The sequence below is a fragment of the Nycticebus coucang genome, chromosome 2, assembly GCF_027406575.1.
Source record: "Nycticebus coucang isolate mNycCou1 chromosome 2, mNycCou1.pri, whole genome shotgun sequence".
In the NCBI taxonomy this organism is placed as follows: Eukaryota; Metazoa; Chordata; class Mammalia; order Primates; family Lorisidae; genus Nycticebus; species Nycticebus coucang.
In genome coordinates this window covers 42,830,574-42,849,712 of record NC_069781.1, presented here as the reverse complement: position 1 = coordinate 42,849,712, position 19,139 = coordinate 42,830,574, and the positions used below count along the sequence as shown (strand labels likewise).

General features: G+C 43.3%; 1 protein-coding gene across 1 annotated transcript in view; it reads left to right on the top strand.

Moving 5' to 3' along the window:
• Positions 1-16,088, top strand: part of RECK (reversion inducing cysteine rich protein with kazal motifs) — an 82,841-nt gene extending 66,753 nt beyond the window's left edge. Inside the window, exons 15-21 of the mRNA XM_053568752.1 lie at positions 407-529; positions 2,291-2,462; positions 7,182-7,374; positions 8,947-9,157; positions 10,610-10,683; positions 12,800-12,955; positions 14,489-16,088. Of these exons, the coding sequence (XP_053424727.1) occupies positions 407-529; positions 2,291-2,462; positions 7,182-7,374; positions 8,947-9,157; positions 10,610-10,683; positions 12,800-12,955; positions 14,489-14,710 (1,151 nt within the window). The 3' untranslated portion in view covers positions 14,711-16,088. The remainder of the gene's footprint in view (positions 1-406; positions 530-2,290; positions 2,463-7,181; positions 7,375-8,946; positions 9,158-10,609; positions 10,684-12,799; positions 12,956-14,488) is intronic.
• Positions 16,089-19,139: the final 3,051 nt, after the last annotated feature.

Here is a 19,139-nt window from a genome sequence, read left to right as displayed (position 1 = left end):
GGGAGGCTGAGGCAGGAGAATTGCCTAAGCCCAGGAGTTGGAGGTTGCTGTGAGCTGTGTGACGCCACGGCACTCTACCGAAGACAATAAAGTGAAACTCTGTCTCTACCAAAAAAAAAAAAAAAAAATTTGTAAACTAATAGCCAGGCTATTGGGGCGGGTGTCTGTAGTCCCAGCTACTTGGGAGGCTGAGGCAAGAGAATCACTTGAGCCCAAGAGTTTGAGGTTGCTGTGAGCTGTGACGCCACAGCACTCTACCAAGGTATCTACCAAGGGCAACATAGTGAGACTCTGTCTCAAAAAAAATGAATAAATAAATAAATAATTTTAAACTATTGAAATTTTAATATATGATTTATTTGTTAAGGCATGATATAGATCAACATTTTCTTTCCCTTTCTCTCAGGTCATGGAACATCCTTTAGTATCGACTGCAATGTCTGTTCTTGTTTTGCTGGTAATTTGGTGTGTTCTACCCGCCTCTGCCTCAGCGAGCATAGTTCAGAAGATGACCGTCGCACCTTCACAGGTGACTGTGGTCACCCAGAGGCCATCCTGGGGGGCCCTTATTCTGTTGCACACATTTTTCCTTTTGAGGCAGCTTTTCTGGTCTTGTCTTAACCGTAGAGGTACGTGGTAAAACAAAGGCAGAATCTGAGGGCGAGATACGTTCCCTCTCTGGATCTCAGTTTTGTCTTCTCTGAATTCAAAGCACTAAACTAAATGGTTTCTTAGGGTCCTTCTAGCCTTGATAGTCTGGAATTCCATGAGTCAAAAAGAACAGAGCTAGTGATTGGCATGGTTGTAATTAAAGTAAAGTTTTCTACCTGATAAAATATCCCATTTACCCCTCCTATTATGATCTAAAATGTCCATGTATTTTCTCAGTTTTCTTCTCAAGAAACACCTTCTTCTTGGCCTGCATTGGTTACTGGTTCAGCTGGATTCCCACAAATGATAATATCTCAGAATACTACTTTCTTGACTTTCCTATGCTTTGCTGCTAGTATTCTGCTCACACCAGCTACAGTAAATGAAAAGGCGGCAAGATAGGACACTTTTCTCTTGTAAACCTATAGTTACCAAGAGCAATAGTGTAATCTACTGGTATCTCTTGGTATGGGCTTTTGCCCAGATCTGAAATACCTGTGGTTCTGAGTACAGAGGTACTAGGTAGCTGCCCTTGCACCCTTGTCTTGCTGCTGCAGTGACAACCTGATTCTTCTTTCCCTGGAGTTAGTGTTACACACGTAGAGGAGTGGGCATTAGGTGGGGGAGAAGAGAATGAGGATTTACCAACCTTATACCTTCAACCATGCAAATCAAAAGGAGATCAGAGATAAGAATTGAACAGCAAACTGGTGAGGAAGTGGAAGTAGGCCATCTCTACACCATCCTCTCTGTACTCCGATCAGTACAGATTTTACTGCTTTATTATTATTACCATCTTTTATTATTATTCTTTGTTCTGCTATAAGAGGATAATTATCATTCTGATTAGAGAAATCAGAGAGAGATATGGGGATAAAGAGAAAGCTAAAGATTTTCAGGAAGATTTTTTTGTTGTTGTTAACATCTAAATGGTTTTGGAAGATACCTTTACAACTAGTAAGACTCTTATTCCCTGTAGCGTGAGGTTCCTGGTGTCCTGGGATAAATTAAGTCAATGACTTTTAAGCCAGTAGACTCTATGGAATTTTACTGTCTCAAAATCAGACTACATTTCTTGGGACTCCGTGTTCCTAGTCCAAACATGGCCCAGAGGGAGGCATTCATAAAAATTAGTAAGTCTTAAAATTACAATAATTTTCCAGGTTACCTTCTTGTTCTTCCCCATCCCTAAGAAGATAAGAGTGAAAGGAACCTATGCAAGGAGGAATTTTTGCTGTATCTTATTTTTGGTGTTGCCATTTAACTTTCAAGAAGTATCCCAAGCCAGACTTCAAACATCTAAGTTCTAGACTTTGTGTGCCAATAAGAAGAAACATGATTAACTTTGCGAGCCTTGTTCATAGAGGTCTGTGCCTGGGATTGAGGTCCGGAGGCCCACTATTAGCTGGCAATAGAGGAAAAGCACAGGGAAAGCCATCTTGCAGACAAAGGGCTCCTGGAGCATCGCTGCCTTCAGAAATCCTATCAGCTTGGAGAGAAGCTTTTTTCCAGCTTAATTTATAATTCTATTTTAATGTGAGACCTTTACATGATTGTTAAGGGTTTGTCTTAATTAAGAAAATATGGGGGGAAAGGCACTATCCAAGCACATGTTTTTTAGACTATTTTCTCTCTTCAGGTCTGCCCTGTAACTGTGCAGATCAGTTTGTCCCTGTTTGTGGGCAGAATGGACGCACTTACCCCAGTGCCTGCATTGCACGCTGTGTGGGTCTCCAAGACCATCAGTTTGAGTTTGGATCATGCATCTCAAAGGATCCATGTAATCCTAACCCCTGCCCAAAAAATCAAAGGTAAGTCAAATGGCTTATTTTTTTCAACCAAAGATCAGTATTTATGAAGTATCTACCATGTACCAGATAGTGAAAGTAAAGGTAAATTAAGAAGCGGTCCCTGCCCTGAAAAGTTTGGAGTCTGGAGGGGAAAGAGAGCCACGTAGAGCTGCCTGATAAGGTGCTAAGACTGGGAGCCCGTAAGTGCGGAACGCAGGGCCTGGGAAAGCCCTCAGAGTTTGTGGTTCTCAGCTGAATCTGGAAAGAAGAGTAGGAGACTGCAGGCTAGGAATGCATCAGGGAAAGGCAGAGTTGGTGAAGGCAGACGGTATAACTGGAATATACCATAGCCAGGGAAAATGAGGAGAGAATATGGTGTCTGTTGGGAACTTTGTTCTGTAAGACTGAAACACAAAGTGCAATGTAAGAAGAGGGAGCAGATGAAGAGGAAAAGCTGTATTCTTATTAGTAGTTATTTGTGCCTGGTAGTCAAAGGAAATTGTCTTTTACTTATATGCCTCCCTTTTAGGAATTAGACATGAGAAACTTCTGGAAACATAACTTCAGTACTATTTGAAATTATTTGTCCTAAGCTCCTTTGGCTGCGGTTCCTCACTGAGCTCGGAGGACCTTAATGATCCAAATCTGTGCCCACCTCTAAAGGCTCAGTGTGAGCATGGCTTGTGCTGGCCGGTGTGCCATATTCTTTTTGGAGATGACCCGTAGCACTATAGCCCATTCTTCCTTGTCAGTTGTGACCCAAAGATGTCAACATTCCTAGTTATTTGTCACCACATAATTGGTGTTGAAAGGAAACTTTTCTGAAATGGGCAGAACTGTTTGGTTGTCTTTTTTCCATGTAACTTAAACATACTAATAATATAAATAAAGTAATAGTTGGAAAAAATTTTTCTATATATGTATATAAGAAATTTCTATATGTGGTGACCACCAGGGCATGTGTCTTGCTGACTCCCTTAGATTGCAGCCTTCTAGAACTGGAGTTTTCACTGGCTGCCTCAGAGACCCAACAGGACACGTTTCAATACCACAATCCTTTCCTTATGAAGGATTTTGTGGAGAATAACCAATTGCTTCTTTATCCTTAAAACCTGTTACAATAGAGAAAAAGGGGGGTGTTAAAAAGAAACGTGTTAAAAGAAATGGCTAAAAATTAGTCACCCATCTGCCGTTTATCCAATAAAAAACTGAGCCAAGAAAATTTCTGTGAAAAGAAGACAGGATGTCATGCTTAAGAAATAAGCTGAAAGGATAATACAGATTGTGTTGGGAGGTAGAATTGAGGGTTGTTTTGGCCTTTGTTTTCTCTATTGGTGAGCCTTTCTGAATAAGGTCGTCTTGTTTTTATAATAAAGCAATAAAAATAGGTCAGGTGCCGTGGTTCAAGCCTGTAATTCCAGCGCTTTGGGAGTCTGTGGTAGGACCAGCCTTACCAATGTAGCAAGACCCTGTCTGGGAAAGAAGGAAAGAAAGGATGAAGAGAAGAAGGGAGGAAAGGGAGAGATGTATAGAAGGGAAAGAGAAAAACAATAAAAAGAAATCTCAAAGTGGAAAAGCCTTTCTGGGTGTGATACAAAACTAATAGAAAAGATTGAAAAATTGAGCTACTTGAAAATCAAAATTTTCCGTGGTAAATTTGTCTGGTAACAGATTAATAAATGACAAATTGGGAAAAATACAGCAGAAGAAGGCCTAAGTCCTTATAATACAAAAAACTTCTGCAAGTCAATATGAAAAAGATCAGCTTTATATAAAAAATGGGCAAAGGTCAATAACCTAACAGAAAAATGGACCCAGTACATAAACAAAAAAAGAAATACAAATGATTATTAAATACTTCAAAAGGTACTTCAGTTTGTTAGGGTTAGTAACTCTAGTATACAAACCCCCAAATATCAGTACTTTCACATAGTGGATCCAGTAAAATCTACTTGAGTATTCAGCAGCTGGCTTTCCACCATTCACACCCAAGGAGTCCTTCCATATAGTGACTCTGCCAACTCCTACAGCCTCATGCACCTCTCTCTGCATCTGGACAGCAGATAAGAGAAGCGAGATAATGGGGGTTGTTCTTGAGAAACTTTTATGGGCCAGGTCTAAAAGTGACATTTATCACGACTTCCATCCACATTTACTGTCAAGAACTCAGTCAGTTGGCCACAATGGAAGATTAGGAAATGTAATCTAAATATGTACACAAGAAGAAATTAAATGAATTTGATAAACATCTGGCCAGTCTGCCATAATGTTTAACCTTTCTCATATTAGGGGAAATGTAAATTAAATTAAAACTTCAATTGTACACCATTTTTTATCTATCAGATAGGCAAAGATAAAACATTTGATAACATAGGGAATCAGCTAGTTTCATACAAGAAGGGACTGAAGGAGGATTTGGTACATCCTTTACAGAGGGAAATTTGGCCAGATTTACAGTTTCAAATGCATATATTCTTTGGATCCACATCTATAAAGTCTTTTACTTACATAAAATGTCTCTGGAAGAATAAATAAGAAATTGGCAATAGTGGTTGCCTCTGGGAAAGGGAACTAGGTATCTGGAATCCAAGAGGAAGGAGCTTTCTTTTTCACTACATACTGTTTTATACCTTTGTCTCACTGTGGGCTTGTATTATCTGTTCAAAAAAAATTAATTATTTAAATAGAAAAAGTTGTCTTCATTCATCAAGTATTTATGGACGTCTGAGTTGTTTCTCTAAACATTAGGGCACAGCAATGAGGAAGACAGACCAAGTCCCTGCCCTGCTCATGTTCTCTTTCATTTGCCCCCAGATTCTTGCCTTTTTGATGATCCTTTTATTTCCATATGCTCAGATTGATCAAGTTTTCTCTCCCCAAATTACTAAATTTCCCCTGATTTTCCTGGTTGTTACCCCTTGCATATTAGTAGGCAATGAAGGTCTAAATATTCTTTTTCATTGTTTCTCTTAACCCACCTTAAATTTTTATAAAACTATAACTAAGTGCATTCTAATTTCAGATCACATCTGAAAAGGCAAACCATACATGGTGATGGTGATTTCAGTGCAGGAGGTTATCCCTTAAAAAAGTATAAGTTGCCGGGCGCGGTGGCTCACGCCTGTAATCCCAGCACTGTGGGAGGCTGAGGAGGGAGAATCGCTTGAGCTCAGGAGTTCGTGACTCGCCTGAGCGACAGTGAGACCCCGACTCGTGAAAAAAATGGAAAAACCCAGCCAGGCGCCGCGGCGAGCGCCTGTAATCCCAGCGGCTTCCGGAGGCTGAGGCAGCGGGGTGCCCGCAGCCCGAGTCTGAGGTTGTGGTGAGCTACCACGCCCACTGCACTCTGCTCAGGGGCATAGGGTGGGACCCTGTCTCAACAAAAAAAAAAAAAAAAAAAAGTGAAGAAATAAAAAATAAGCAACGAAATAAAATAAAAAAGCCAAAAAAAAATAAAAAAAAAATAAAAAAAAAAAAGTATAAGTTAATTTCCTTGGAATTAAAATAACACTCGCCTCTCTCTCTTTTATATACTTACATATAAGTATGTATATAATATAAATATAAGTATATTTACCTAAATATATTAAAGTATATATAAATATAAGTACATTTATATATATATATACTTTTTTGGAGACAGAGTCTCACTCTGTCACTCTGGGTAGAGTGCTGCAGTGTCATCATAGCTCACAGCAACTTCAACCCTTGGGCTCAAGTAGTCCTCTTGCCTCAGCCTCCTGAGTAGCTGAGATTATAGACACCTACCATAATGCCCAGCTAGTTTTTTCTATTTTAGTAGAGACAGGATCTTTCCTGAGCTCAGGCAATCCAGCGGCCTTGGCCTTCCAAAGTACTAGGATTACAGGTGTGAGTGGCCATGCCTGGCCTTAGCTACTATAGTCTTTCCCTTTTGTTTTACAGACTAATATTTGTATATCTTATTAACTTCAAATACTCAGAGAAAACTAAACATTTTCATAAGTCTTCTTATACAAAGTTATGTATATATACCCTTTATAAAAATTAAGAAAACAGAAATATCTGGCAAAGAAAATAACCATCATCCCTAACCCCTCTGAAGGAGATCAGGAATTGAGAATGAAGCAAAATCCAGATATTGCTAGGAAAGGTCAGCTTCATGGGGACACTCTCTCTGGGATTTGCAGCCAGCCAGTATCAGCTCCTCACTCTTATAGGCACAGAAATATGAATTTTTTAGGATATAGAGTGTAGCCTTTGCTTAAGGTGGACTTATATTGGCCAAAATTAAGTACCTGAAAATATTTCATTTGTTATTTACTACAAGACCTCCACCATCGGACCCCAACCCACTGCTTGGCCTCATATCATGGCCCTTCTGCCCTGTGTGTGCACCTTTTGCTCCTGCCCTCATAGTCACCTGCCATCTCCTCTGCGCCATATTCCTTGAGCATCACACTAGTGTTCATGGCTGCTCTCTCCAGGCTCCCACCAAACACCATCTCTTCCTGACACCTTCTCCAGGCTCCCCAGTCAGAATGACTCACCTCCAGGAGCATTTTGCATGTCATTTCCTTCCTTATGGGCTACTTTATATGCAGACTTGATTATCCCTCTCTGCATAAGCTCTTTGGGTCGGGACTATTCCGATTCATTTCTTGCTTTCTCCTCAGCCTCCTGCCCCACGTCCAGTGCTGTGCTGGTCCCACAGTAGCCCCTCCCTATGTTGGTTCACAGTGCTGCATTCATCTTTTTCAGATGCATACCCAAACCACAAGTGTGCCTGACAACTTTTGATAAATTTGGATGTAACCAATATGAGTGTGTGCCGAGACAGCTCGCCTGTGACCAGGTCCGCGATCCTGTTTGTGACACAGACCACATGGAGCATAGCAATCTCTGCACTTTATACCAAAGAGGAAAAAGCCCATCTTACAGAGGCCCATGCCAGGTACAGTGGTTTGGCTAACAAATCAAAGGACATTAGACATCAAACTGGTTTATGATTTTTTGCAGATGAATCAGCAGTTAGACCACTTGAGGGTCTTCTGTGACTCTTGTCAAATCTAAGAACCCAATCCTCTGCTGCAAATGAGGACTAGCTTTCTCCTGACTCTGGAAGGCTGCCTTGCTAGCATGTGTGCCTTTGCACATCTAGTGTATAAGCAAGAATAGAGAGTGAAAAACAGCCCACTCCTAGGAAAAGAATTTAAAGTCTAACACCCCGAACATGGTCGACACCATTTTCACTGCCTGTAGTTCTACGGGCCCTACTAGAAAATAAAGCAGGGAGACTATGAGTTGAAACAGCCAAGGAAAGAGTTTTCCCACTCTTCCCACCACAGTCCCCACTTCCTGAGGTACTGAAAGGGGATTGAAAAGTTCTCTCAGAAATTTTCTGAGATGTCTTTTTACATCAGCTTGTCTTTCAGTCTTTAGGTTATGGAATCTGCATTTATGTTTTAGAAAAATCCCAAGGGTCAGGTGCGTTGGCTCACATCTATAATTCTAGGAGGCCGAGGCAAATGGATTGTTTGAGCTCAGGAGTTCAAGACCAGCCTAGCAACAGCGAGACCCCATCTCTACTAAAAATAGAAAAACTAGCTGGGAATTGTGGGTGGGCACCTGTAGTCCCAAGTACACAGAAGGCTGAGATGAGAGGATTGCTTGAGTCCAAGAGTTTGAAATTGCTGTGAGCTGTGATGCTATGGCACTCAACCCCAGGGCAACTGAGTGGGACTCTGTCTCAAAAAAAAAAAAAAAAAGGCAAAAAAAAGTCCCAATTATAAACCCTTTGAGGCTTCCCACATGCAGGACTGGTTTTATGTTAGCCCCTCTCCCTGGGGCCCATCTTTGGGGGCAGCATCCACTGCCCATAGTCAGCTAACACCTGCCATGATTGCTTTTCCTTTCTTAGTCTTCCTGGTTAGAAATAGCCCCTCAGCTTGTCTGCCTGGGCTTGTTTTCTCTCAAAGCCTCTGTGCCACTGTTTTGATACCATCCACTCTGAATTCCCAGTCTTCCCTTCCTCCTCGTTCCAGAGGGAACAAGTAGGCTATGACTTTTCTCTCATCTATTCCTAACCTACCTGATGTGTCCAGAGTCTGTCTGCCCCACTAACCTCTCCATTCTTCTCTTATTCCATACTCAGAATGAAATGATAAGGCCCCCAGATGTACATGAAGTTGATGTTGTTTACTTCTGGGATACTAATAGATGTCTGGAAGGAGGTGGGAGAGGTGGCCAGAGAGGGGAGTCTAGGGACTTTTATCTCATCTCAGTTCCCATGGAATGAGTACCCAAGATTCTAGAGAGGCTGAGGAAAGTAATCTTTTCAGTTAATCTAGAAACAACTATTTCTCCTCTCACCCCCATTTAGCTGACTTCAAGAGCTTAAGAGGGTACCCACAAATTACACCTGTCTTTTTTCCTTTCTGAAAATGAGGGGTCACGCTGTGTAGTCTTGACTGGGAAAGGTGCACCATAGAGGTTTCCAGGCTAACTGTGATTTGTTTGCCCTCAGCCCTTCTGCAGAGCCACAGAGCCCATCTGTGGGCACAATGGTGAGACCTATCGTAGCGTGTGTGCTGCCTACTCAGATCGCGTGGCAGTCGATTACCATGGGCCCTGCCAGGCTGTCGGGGTCCTCTCAGAGTACAGCTCTGTCACCGAGTGTGCCTCTGTGAAGTGTCCTTCACTCTCAGCAACCGGATGCAAACCCATCATCCCACCTGGTAGGCTGGCAGACTTTGGGGTGGGCAGGGCTGGGATTGGAAAGATGTGTTTATCATCCGCCAGAGAGTGAGTCATTGAAAAGAGAGTTGACTATTTAAATTTTTCAAAAATTCTTGAAGAGACCCTTATATTGAGTAGACCTGGGTCTACTATTACTAGTATTACTCTGGGTTGACCTTAAAAAACTGTGGATTATATTATCTGGTCCTGTGATTTTATAATAAAACAATATGGCAACCTCTTTTCAAGCAAAATCTTAATACCAAACACCAATATGTAAACAGATGAAATAGTATGTAACTACTCAAATTGAGATTATTACTTTAAATGTGTAATACTTATTATAAAGTTAATGGATAATGGATTAGTAATTAAAGAACAAATCATTAGTTTTGATGAATGCAAGCATCTGAAATTGAAGGTATATAATCATTGTTTTAGATTGGCCTTAGCATCTAATTGAATTGTTTTGGGTGCATACAGTCAGGAAAGTCTTGTTCCATACAGGCTATTGTAAGTAGTTACAGTTTTGTGAGGGGGAGGCAGAGTTCAGTTTTTGGCCAGGGCTGGGTTTGAACCTGCCACCTCTGGCGTATGAGGTCGGCACCCTACCCCTTTGAGCCACAGGCACCACCCAGTAGTTATAGTTTTTTTAAACAGCTTACCTTACAATTTCATGCTCTTCAGTTAAACAGAAGTACCAAAAGAATTCTAAATCTTCACAGAATAGATTAATCTAGAGTCTAACAAGTTCATTCCTCCACGCATTGATTCATCAAATGGGTGGGAACTTTTACCCAACTTCCACTGCATGCCAACATTCTTCCAAGCACTAGGGACACAGCAGTGAGCAAATAAAGACATTTTCTTTCAGGAGACCAAGTTCCAGGGAGGTGACAGGCAACACAAGTTACCATGCAAATCTGTACCAAGTCAGGTGGCAACAAGTACAATGAGGGGAGAACTTGGGGCTGGAGAAGTTGCTCATGGACTGGTTAATGCTGTCTGTTGTGTTAAAAACAGTATAATTATGTTTGATTATACCATATTCTGTTATGGTTTTTTAATAGTTTAAAATAATTTTAAAAGTTAAATTTGAATCAAATACCCAATGGAACCACTGAAACACCAGCTTCTTATTTACAGAGAGGAAAACCAAGGCCGAGGGAAAGCATTTGCCCAGGATCACACAGTGAGTTCTGAGGCAGAGAGGGATCAGGCCCCACATCTCTTGGAAGGCGATCTCTCAGTGTGCTGTCTGCACCACTGCCTGAGAAGTGGTGAAGGATGCCACCAGGGACAGTAAATGTACAGATTAAGACTCCAGGTTGGCAGTCATCAGGAAAGTCAGCGATAGCTCTCCTAGCCCAAAATGAAGGGGTCATTTCACCAACTATTTTGAATTCTCCTTTCTAATTCTGAACACTCATAAAATGGTTTCTATTATACAGGTGCTTGTTGCCCATTGTGTGCTGGGATGTTAAGAGTTTTATTTGACAAAGAAAAACTGGATACCATTGCTAAGGTAAATTGCTTTAAAGGTGTCAGGTACTGTTGAAACCTCATCATTAAACCTCTCAGAAAGCTTCAAAGTAGAATGTATCCCCATTTATAGGTGAAGAAACTAATCTTCAGAAAAGAAACTGGTCCAAGGCCTTGCGGTTTGTAATCAATAGGACTAGGGTTTGCACCCAGTTGATGACTCCCAAGCCCAAGCTCCTTCCCTCCACACCCTGGCTGTGCACGTCACTGTCAGTCTGAGCCTGTCTTAGAAAAAGGCCCTGGTGGCACAGTAAGCATCAGTGGCACAGTGCCCATCAGTGGCACAGTGAGCATCGGTGGCACCGTGAGCATTGGGGCACAGTGGGCATCGGTGGCACAGTGGGCATCGGTGGCACAGTGGGCATCGGTGGCACAGTGGACATTGGTGGCACAGTGGGCATCGGTGGCACAGTGGGCATTGGTGGCACAGTGGGCATCGGTGGCACAGTGGGCATCGGTGGCACAGTGGGCGTTGGTACACAGTGGGCATCGGTGGCACAGTGGGCATCGGTGGCACAGTGGACATTGGGGCACAGTGGGCATCGGTGGCACAGTGAGCATCGGTGACACAGTGGGCGTTGGTACACAGTGGGCATCGGTGGCACAGTGGACATTGGTGACACAGTGGGCATCGGTGGCACAGTGGGCATCGGTGGCACAGTGGGCATTGGTGGCACAGTGGGCATCGGTGGCACAGTGGGCGTTGGTACACAGTGGACATTGGTGACACAGTGGGCATCGGTGGCACAGTGGGCATCGGTACACAGTGGACATTGGTGGCACAGTGGGCATTGGTGGCACAGTGGGCATCAGTGGCACAGTGGGCATCGGTGGCACAGTGAGCATGGGTGACACAGTGGGCATTGGTACACAGTGGGCATCGGTGGCACAGTGGACATTGGTGACACAGTGGGCATCGGTGGCACAGTGGGCATTGGGGCACAGTGGGCATTGGTGACACAGTGGGCATTGGTGACACAGTGGGCGTTGGTACACAGTGGGCATCGGTGACACAGTGGGCATCGGTGACACAGTGGGCATTGGTGACACAGTGGGCGTTGGTACACAGTGGGCATTGGTGGCACAGTGGGCATCAGTGGCACAGTGGGCATCGGTGACACAGTGGGCGTCAGTGGCACAGTGGGCGTCGGTGACACAGTGGGCGTCGGTGACACAGTGGGTGTTGGTACACAGTGGGCATCGGTGGCACAGTGGGCATCGGTGGCACAGTGGGCGTTGGTACACAGTGGGCATCGGTGGCACAGTGGGCATTGGTGGCACAGTGGGCATCGGTGGCACAGTGGGCATCGGTGGCTCAGTGGACATCAGTGGGCATTGGTACACAGTGGGCATCGGGGGCACAGTGGGCGTTGGTGACACAATGGGCATCAGTGGCACAGTGGGCATCGGTGGCACAGTGGACATCAGTGGGCATTGGTACACAGTGGGCATCAGGGGGCACAGTGGGCGTTGGTGACACAATGGGCATCGGTGGCACAGTGGGCGTTGGTGACACAATGGGCATCGGTGGCACAGTGGGCATTAGCAACGGCTGCAGGCAGAGCCACATAGCCAGTAGCAGGAGACTTGTGGATGCCCAGGTGGTTTCAAGTCACCGCTCCTCACACCAGTCCCTGCGCCTCCTGAGGAGAACGTGCAGAGCCTGTCCCACCTGCATAGGTGGCTCCTTTCCATTTCTGTATTCTCACCATTGCTGCTCCCTTTTGTGAAGACAGTCTCCAGAAATGTAGCAGCCATCATGTGATACTACCTAGATACTTATCCCCATTTGATTAAAACATCTGAACTTTTACAGGAAGACTTTAATTACCCTGTGGTCTCTAACTCAGGTACTTTTTTTAAAAAGCCCTTCTGGGGACAATGTTTATCTTGCTGCAAAGCTCCACAGTCAGGCAAAACCCCATCGAAATGGACTCTGGAGATTTAGAACTTGGCCAAGTCGAGCCATGTCAGGGCCTTGTGTTGAGGGCTCCTTAGTCAAAAGAGCTGCCTCAGCTGGTAGCCCTGAAATAATGTAGCTTAGGCAATAGTAGGAAATTCTTCTATTTTTCAGGTAATAGAATATTTTCTCTTTCTAGGTGACAAATAAAAAGCCAATAACAGTTTTGGAAATACTTCAGAAAATCCGCATGCACGTGTCTGTCCCACAGTGTGATGTATTTGGATACTTCAGCATTGAATCAGAAATTGTGATCCTGATCATTCCTGTTGATCACCATCCAAAAGCTCTGCAGGTGGGTTCAGCACATGTTGTACAGCCATCTTGTCACTCTCAAGTTTGGTGGATCGGGGGGGAGGGAGTGGGCACAAACCAGGAGTGGAGAAGGATCAGGGGTTCAGCAGGGAAGGAGGGAGAGAAGCAAGGCTGTCTCTGAAGGGCCGAGTACACTGCCAGGCTGCTGAGACCTCGTTCACGTTGATAGCAGAATGCAGAGGAGTCAGGGGAGGAGACAACTTAACCTACTTTGACCCGAGAGTGGGCAGAGGTGGAAGGGGTCTGAGAAATCATGGAATCCAATCCGCCCATCGTGCAGAAGAGGCAACAGAGGCCCAAGGAGGGAAGTAACTGGCACAGGTCATGCAGTGACAAAGCCAGAATAGACTCTGGTCTCCTGAGGGCTACCCTCCCTTATGGAAGAGAATCCCATCAGAGATTATCCTGAAGGACCCATTTTTCTTTCTTCCTCACAATCTGGAGACATCTGGAACACCATTCATACAGCCTTAAGGTTCAGAATCAAAGAAATTAGGGCTCAAGTGAAGGGGATGAATTCGAACAGTTTGTGAACTGCCATGGTTAGAAACCTGGTTAAGTGGAACTGTTTTTATCCATGTTTAAATGGCATTGAAAGTACATTCCCAGCTGGGTGCCATGGCTCATGCCTATAATCCCAGCACTCTGGCAGGAGAATTGCTTGAGCTCAGGAGTTCGAGACTAGCCTGAGCAAAAGTGAGACCCCTGTCCCTACTAAAAATAAGAAAAAAAAAATGGCTGGGTATTGTGGTGGATGCCCGTAGTCCCAGCTATTCAAGAGGCTGAGGGAGAAAGATTGCTTGAGCCCAGAACTTTGAGGTTGCTGTGAGCTATGATGATGCCATGGCACTCTAGCCTGGGTGACAGAGTTAGACTTTGTCTCAAAAAAAGGAAAGTGCATTCTCTATAATACTGTCTAAAGGTGGGTAATCCATTTTGCACTGGATTGTGCAAAATGAAAACAGTTGATTGATGAGAACAGTAACGTTGTGGATCATTTCTTTTCTGGTTTGATTCCTATTAATGCTGTTGTGTTTATTTAATAAGTTGACTATAGGCTCAGTGCCCATAGCTCAGTGAGTAGAGGGCCGGCCACATACACTGAAGCAGGTGGATTCAAGCCCAGCCCCGGCCTACTAAACAGCAACTACTGCAACCAAAAAATATCTGGGCGTTGTGGCCGGCACCTGTAGTCCCAGCTACTCAGGAGGCTGAGGCAAGAGAATCGCCTAAGCCCAAGAGTTTGAGGTTGCTGTGAGCTGTGACATGATGGCACTCTACCGAGAGTGACATAGTGAGACTCTGTCTCAAAAAAAAAAAAAAAATTATATATATACACATACATACATATATTGACTATAATAAGATGTTACTTTGGCCAAGGAAAGAACAACAAAGAGAAAGCAATTTCTTCCCAGGCCACAGTATTCTGGGGATATATGGGGACTTTTGACTTGACCTTTTCATAGGTTCTGTGCTCTTATATTAAAAGAATTTTATTTGCCCCTCCCAGATTGAAGCCTGCAATAAAGAAGCAGAGAAGATTGAGTCCCTTATCAACTCTGACAGTCCTACTCTGGCGTCCCATGTCCCTCTCTCTGCCCTCATCATTTCCCAAGTACAAGTCTCCAGCAGTGTGCCATCGGCCGGCATTGTGGCCAAGCCTCCCCGCCACTCTTTTCTCCTTGTCCTCAGCCTGGGCCTTGCCTTGCACTTGCTGTGGACACACCACTGACTGCCCAGGAAAGGTGCAAAGTGTTCCTCCACCTAACTTTCTACCTTGTGAAAGACATTCAGAACTGCTGGTTTGTTGTTGAATTGTGGCCAAGTAAAAGCACATGTCACCTCTATTCACCACACAGTATTTTTTTTTTTTTTTTAGTCTGCCAGTATGCATAGTTTTGTTTTTACAAGTGTTAAAATCCAAATGAAAAGAGGATGTCTCTCTCTGGTAGATCACTGCCTTAAGATTTACATTTTGCTCATTAGAAAGGTCCCCCACCATAAGGCCAATTTAATTCACCAATAAGTGAGATGACTGATCACTTTTTAACTGAGTTTACTATTGGGGTCATATCATAGAAATTTCATTTCAGAAGTCCTGTAAGTATTAAGGTTTCGCTGGTGTTTGTTTTTGTTTATAGATAATTATCTGTCTAGAACCTAGGGGTCCCAGGGAACAGCCACTGCTATTAGAGAGTATGAAATAAAAATAAAGCATCTTTGAAATTGTCATGTAAAGTATCAGGCAAATTTAAATTAATTTACCAAAATTTAATTCAAGACCCCATCTATTGTGTTAAGCAAAAAAAAAAGCTAAATGACACTCATATCCTTATATGTTGTGAGTGACGTCTCAATGTCATTGATTTGTGTCTGTGACTTTTGCGAAAGGGAGAAGTTACATCACATCAAAGCATCCTGCAATTTTATATTAAAAGTAACCAGATATATATTTTTTGGTATTTGTCTGAGTGAAATTTATAGTTTTTAAATATCAATCTTTAAACCAATTGCTGCTACATATATAGTTGCCAAAAAGTGAAATAATTAGTATTCATATAAATAATACATGATATTTTCTATTTTATTATGAAGAAGGTGAACAGCCATATTTGTAAAATGACAATCATGTGTGTTAAACCAGTACTTTTCATTCATGAAAACACATTTGCTTTTTGTGATATGCACAATGTAGATAAATGTTCTGTCTGATTTTCTTTTTGGACATAGAACTATAAAGAATTGTGATTTATATATTTAAAAATGTCAAGTTGAGTATTAAAATGTTTGCATGTTGTCTAAGAAATTGAATACTTTGAATGTTGTTTCACAGTTTGAAATAAGCTATTCAATGTAATATTTCTTCTTTGTATGCACCTGGACTTGGATTTTACATGAAGTATTTTTTTTCAGTATTATATGTATCCTCTGAAATACATAGGGATATCCTTACTATACCAAAATGTTGAAAAGTGGGCACTTAAACCTTTCAGAATATCTAAATGCTAATGTAGCATGTTTGTTGCAATTGCTTTTTTCTGTATAAATGTTTTCAATGCAATATACTGGAAAGCTTTTCTATTTTAATAAAAATAATTTTTATATGATCATGTGTGTTTCCAAGCAATGTGGACATTCAGAATGAAACCACTCATCACCCTTGGGTGAGCTGTGTCCTTTGCTCTGGAATAAGAAGTCATGGAGTATTATTATCCTAACCCCAGGGCCTGGGGATAGCCAGCCAATTAGGACAGACCTGGTCAGACCAGAGGCAGAGGGTGTTAAGTACAAAGACCCCAGCTTTAGGCCTTCAGGTCAGAGAGAGCTTCAGGCCTTCTAAGTTCCAGTGACTTACTACACAGTTCTACACCCCCCCCCCACTGCATTGGGCCTGATGTTGTAGCTTCAGGGTACAGCCTGCGGTGGAGGGAACTATGGAGATGAAGAGCACGTTGATGGGACCTGAGAAGTTGTGTCAATCAGCTTAGGCTGACTCCCTGACACTTCAGTGGCTTATAACAACAGAGCCTTCTATCATGTCTACAGGTCCATTGTGGGTCAGCTGAGGCTCTTGACACCATCTTCATTCCAGACCTATTCCAGTGTCCTCACAAAGGGGAGAAAAGAGACATAACCTGCTCTTAAGTGTACTCAACAGTGACACTGTCGTTTCTGCCTATGTTTTTTTGACCAAAGCAATTCACATGGCCCCTCCTGAGGGTAAAGTGTGGGGATGTATAATCTTCCCATGGTGTTTGTGTGTGTGTTGCAGGGAAAGCCAATAAATACTTTGAATAATTCTGTCAAACATAGAGGTCTTTTCTTATCAGGATAGGACAACAGCCAGGATTGACAATCATCTTATGTCTATGATTTTTTAGTAGAAAACCCATAGAAGTTTCATGGTCTGCTAAAGAAATAAGAGAAATGAGAAGAGTACTTGGGTTTGGCATGTTGTGGCGGGGGAGGGTATATCCAGAGAAAGAAAAGTGTAAAAGCTGGTCCTGCTTTTGGGACACAATCATGAAAACTTCAAAAATGGTGGTGAGAGAATAAGTGCAGGTCAGGTCAGTTCAGGGAGAAATGCTCCTCAGCAGGTGGCTGCCTCATAGACCATCAGTGGCTTCGCAGCACAGGAGCAGGTGGCACCCCTGATGAATGGCTCTCCAGCGTTCTACCCAGAGCCAGGTGCATAAGTCTGGAAGAGGACTTGAGATCCTATGGGAAAGAACTAGGGCTATAGGGGGAGAGAGAAATGAGGTTCCTGTGTCCTATAATTTTGCCAGAGTCTGGTAACAAGGAGTCCAGAGAACTGGGCTGGAAGTCCAAGAGAAAGCAGTTCTACAGGAGGAAGACAAATTAGAAGGTGAGGTAATTGTGTGAAAAGTGGATTCTAGACAAAGATTTGGTTTTCTGTCGTCATGGGTAATGAAACAGATTCTAGAAAAACATGAAATAGCTCCCTGTCCATTCTACAGAAAGTAATTGGGAATGGACCCTAACAGGATCGTTGGTCTGGCCTGGGTCACAAGCCCCCCTCTATGGCAGAGAAGGAAAGTCAGGGGAACATCAGGCAAATAAAAAGATTTTTATTTCCCACTAAGGCAAATAAAATAGATTTAGAAGCCTTTTGCCAGAGGTATCCTCTGGGGAACACGCATATCTCTACCAGGCCATTATTCCCCAAGCCAATTCAACCTGTGACACTCAGCAGTACCCCACCCCCAGGCCAGGCACACACCTAGGGATGCTGTACACGTCAGCCACCAGAGTCCAGTAACTACTGACAGAGTGCTTTATAACAGTGGCTTATTGAAAAAGCAAGTTATCTGAAGTGACAAATAATAAAATAATTGTTAGACCCAGAGCAAAAGTGTCAACCAAGTTCAGGAGAGACTGTGACAAGGGCAGAATATTTAAATCTGTTAGTGCAAAAAGTAGGTCAGCTTGAGGAAGATTTTGCTTGCCTCTTAAATGCTTAGATCCAGAGCCAGCTCTGCTATGGTCTGAATATTTGCGTCTCTCCAAAATTTTTATGTTGAAATCCTTACCCTGGAGGTGATGGCACTAGGAGATGGGGCCTTTGGGAGGTGACTAGGTCATAGGGGAGGAGCCCTCATGAATGTGATTAGTGCCCTTATACAAAAGCCTGAGAGAGACCTTTGCCCTTTCTACCATGTAAGGACACAGTAAAAAGGTGCCATTTATGAGCCAGGAAATGGGCACTAAACAGACAATAAATCTTCCTTGATCTTGGACATCCCAGCCTCTAGAACCAGTAAAAAAAATTCTGTTGTTTACAAGCTACCCAGTTTATAGTATTTTGTTACAGCAGGCTGAACAGACTAAGATAAGCTCAATCGGAGCTTTCTAAAAGGACAGAGGAGACTTGATTGCCACTAGATGACCTTAAATAGATGGTCTCTCATAAGTCATTATTTTTCTGTAGGCCAAGCAGGGTGAATACATGTCATTTATGCCACAAGTCCTCATCTTATGTCTATGATAAAGAGATCACAGCTCTGTCTTCATGACCTCATGGTGGCTACTGGAGTGCCAAGCTGAGAAGAAAGGAGACGAGAGCCCACTGCCTTCTGTTGCCACTTGTGCTTCATGTGAATAAGAAAAATACTTCTCAGGGATCCCTCATTCATCCCTCGTACCTCCTCGGCCAAGCCTGGGTGGTATTGCCACACCTCGACTGGCCAAGGGGAGCAGCATGGCCACAGTGGCTCAGACCAGGACCACACACATTGCTGCCCAAACAAGTCGTGATTGAGTACAGCAAGTACGAAGGCACAGGGCAGCCACGCGGCAACCAACAGCGCTTGCTTCAGTAGAAAGCCAGTGCTTTTGTGGTCTCAACTTGTTAAAGTAAAAATACAAAATAGGTTTATTTTTCTAGTAACTGACCCCTCACTGTGCTACGTGGACCCCTGTTTCCATCTAGTAGTGGAACCCCCACAACAGTATCTGTCTGATTCTACAACTATGTCACCTCCAGTTATTTAAACCACTTCACTTCAATTCTCAGGCCTTCCTCACAGATGCTTTAAAACTTCCATCCCATCTGCGATGCAAAGGCCTCTTCTGCCTTGCCTGACCTAGGCTAGATAAGTGACGCTTGGTGCTCAGAGCAGGGGGTGGGAGGTGTGGTCTCT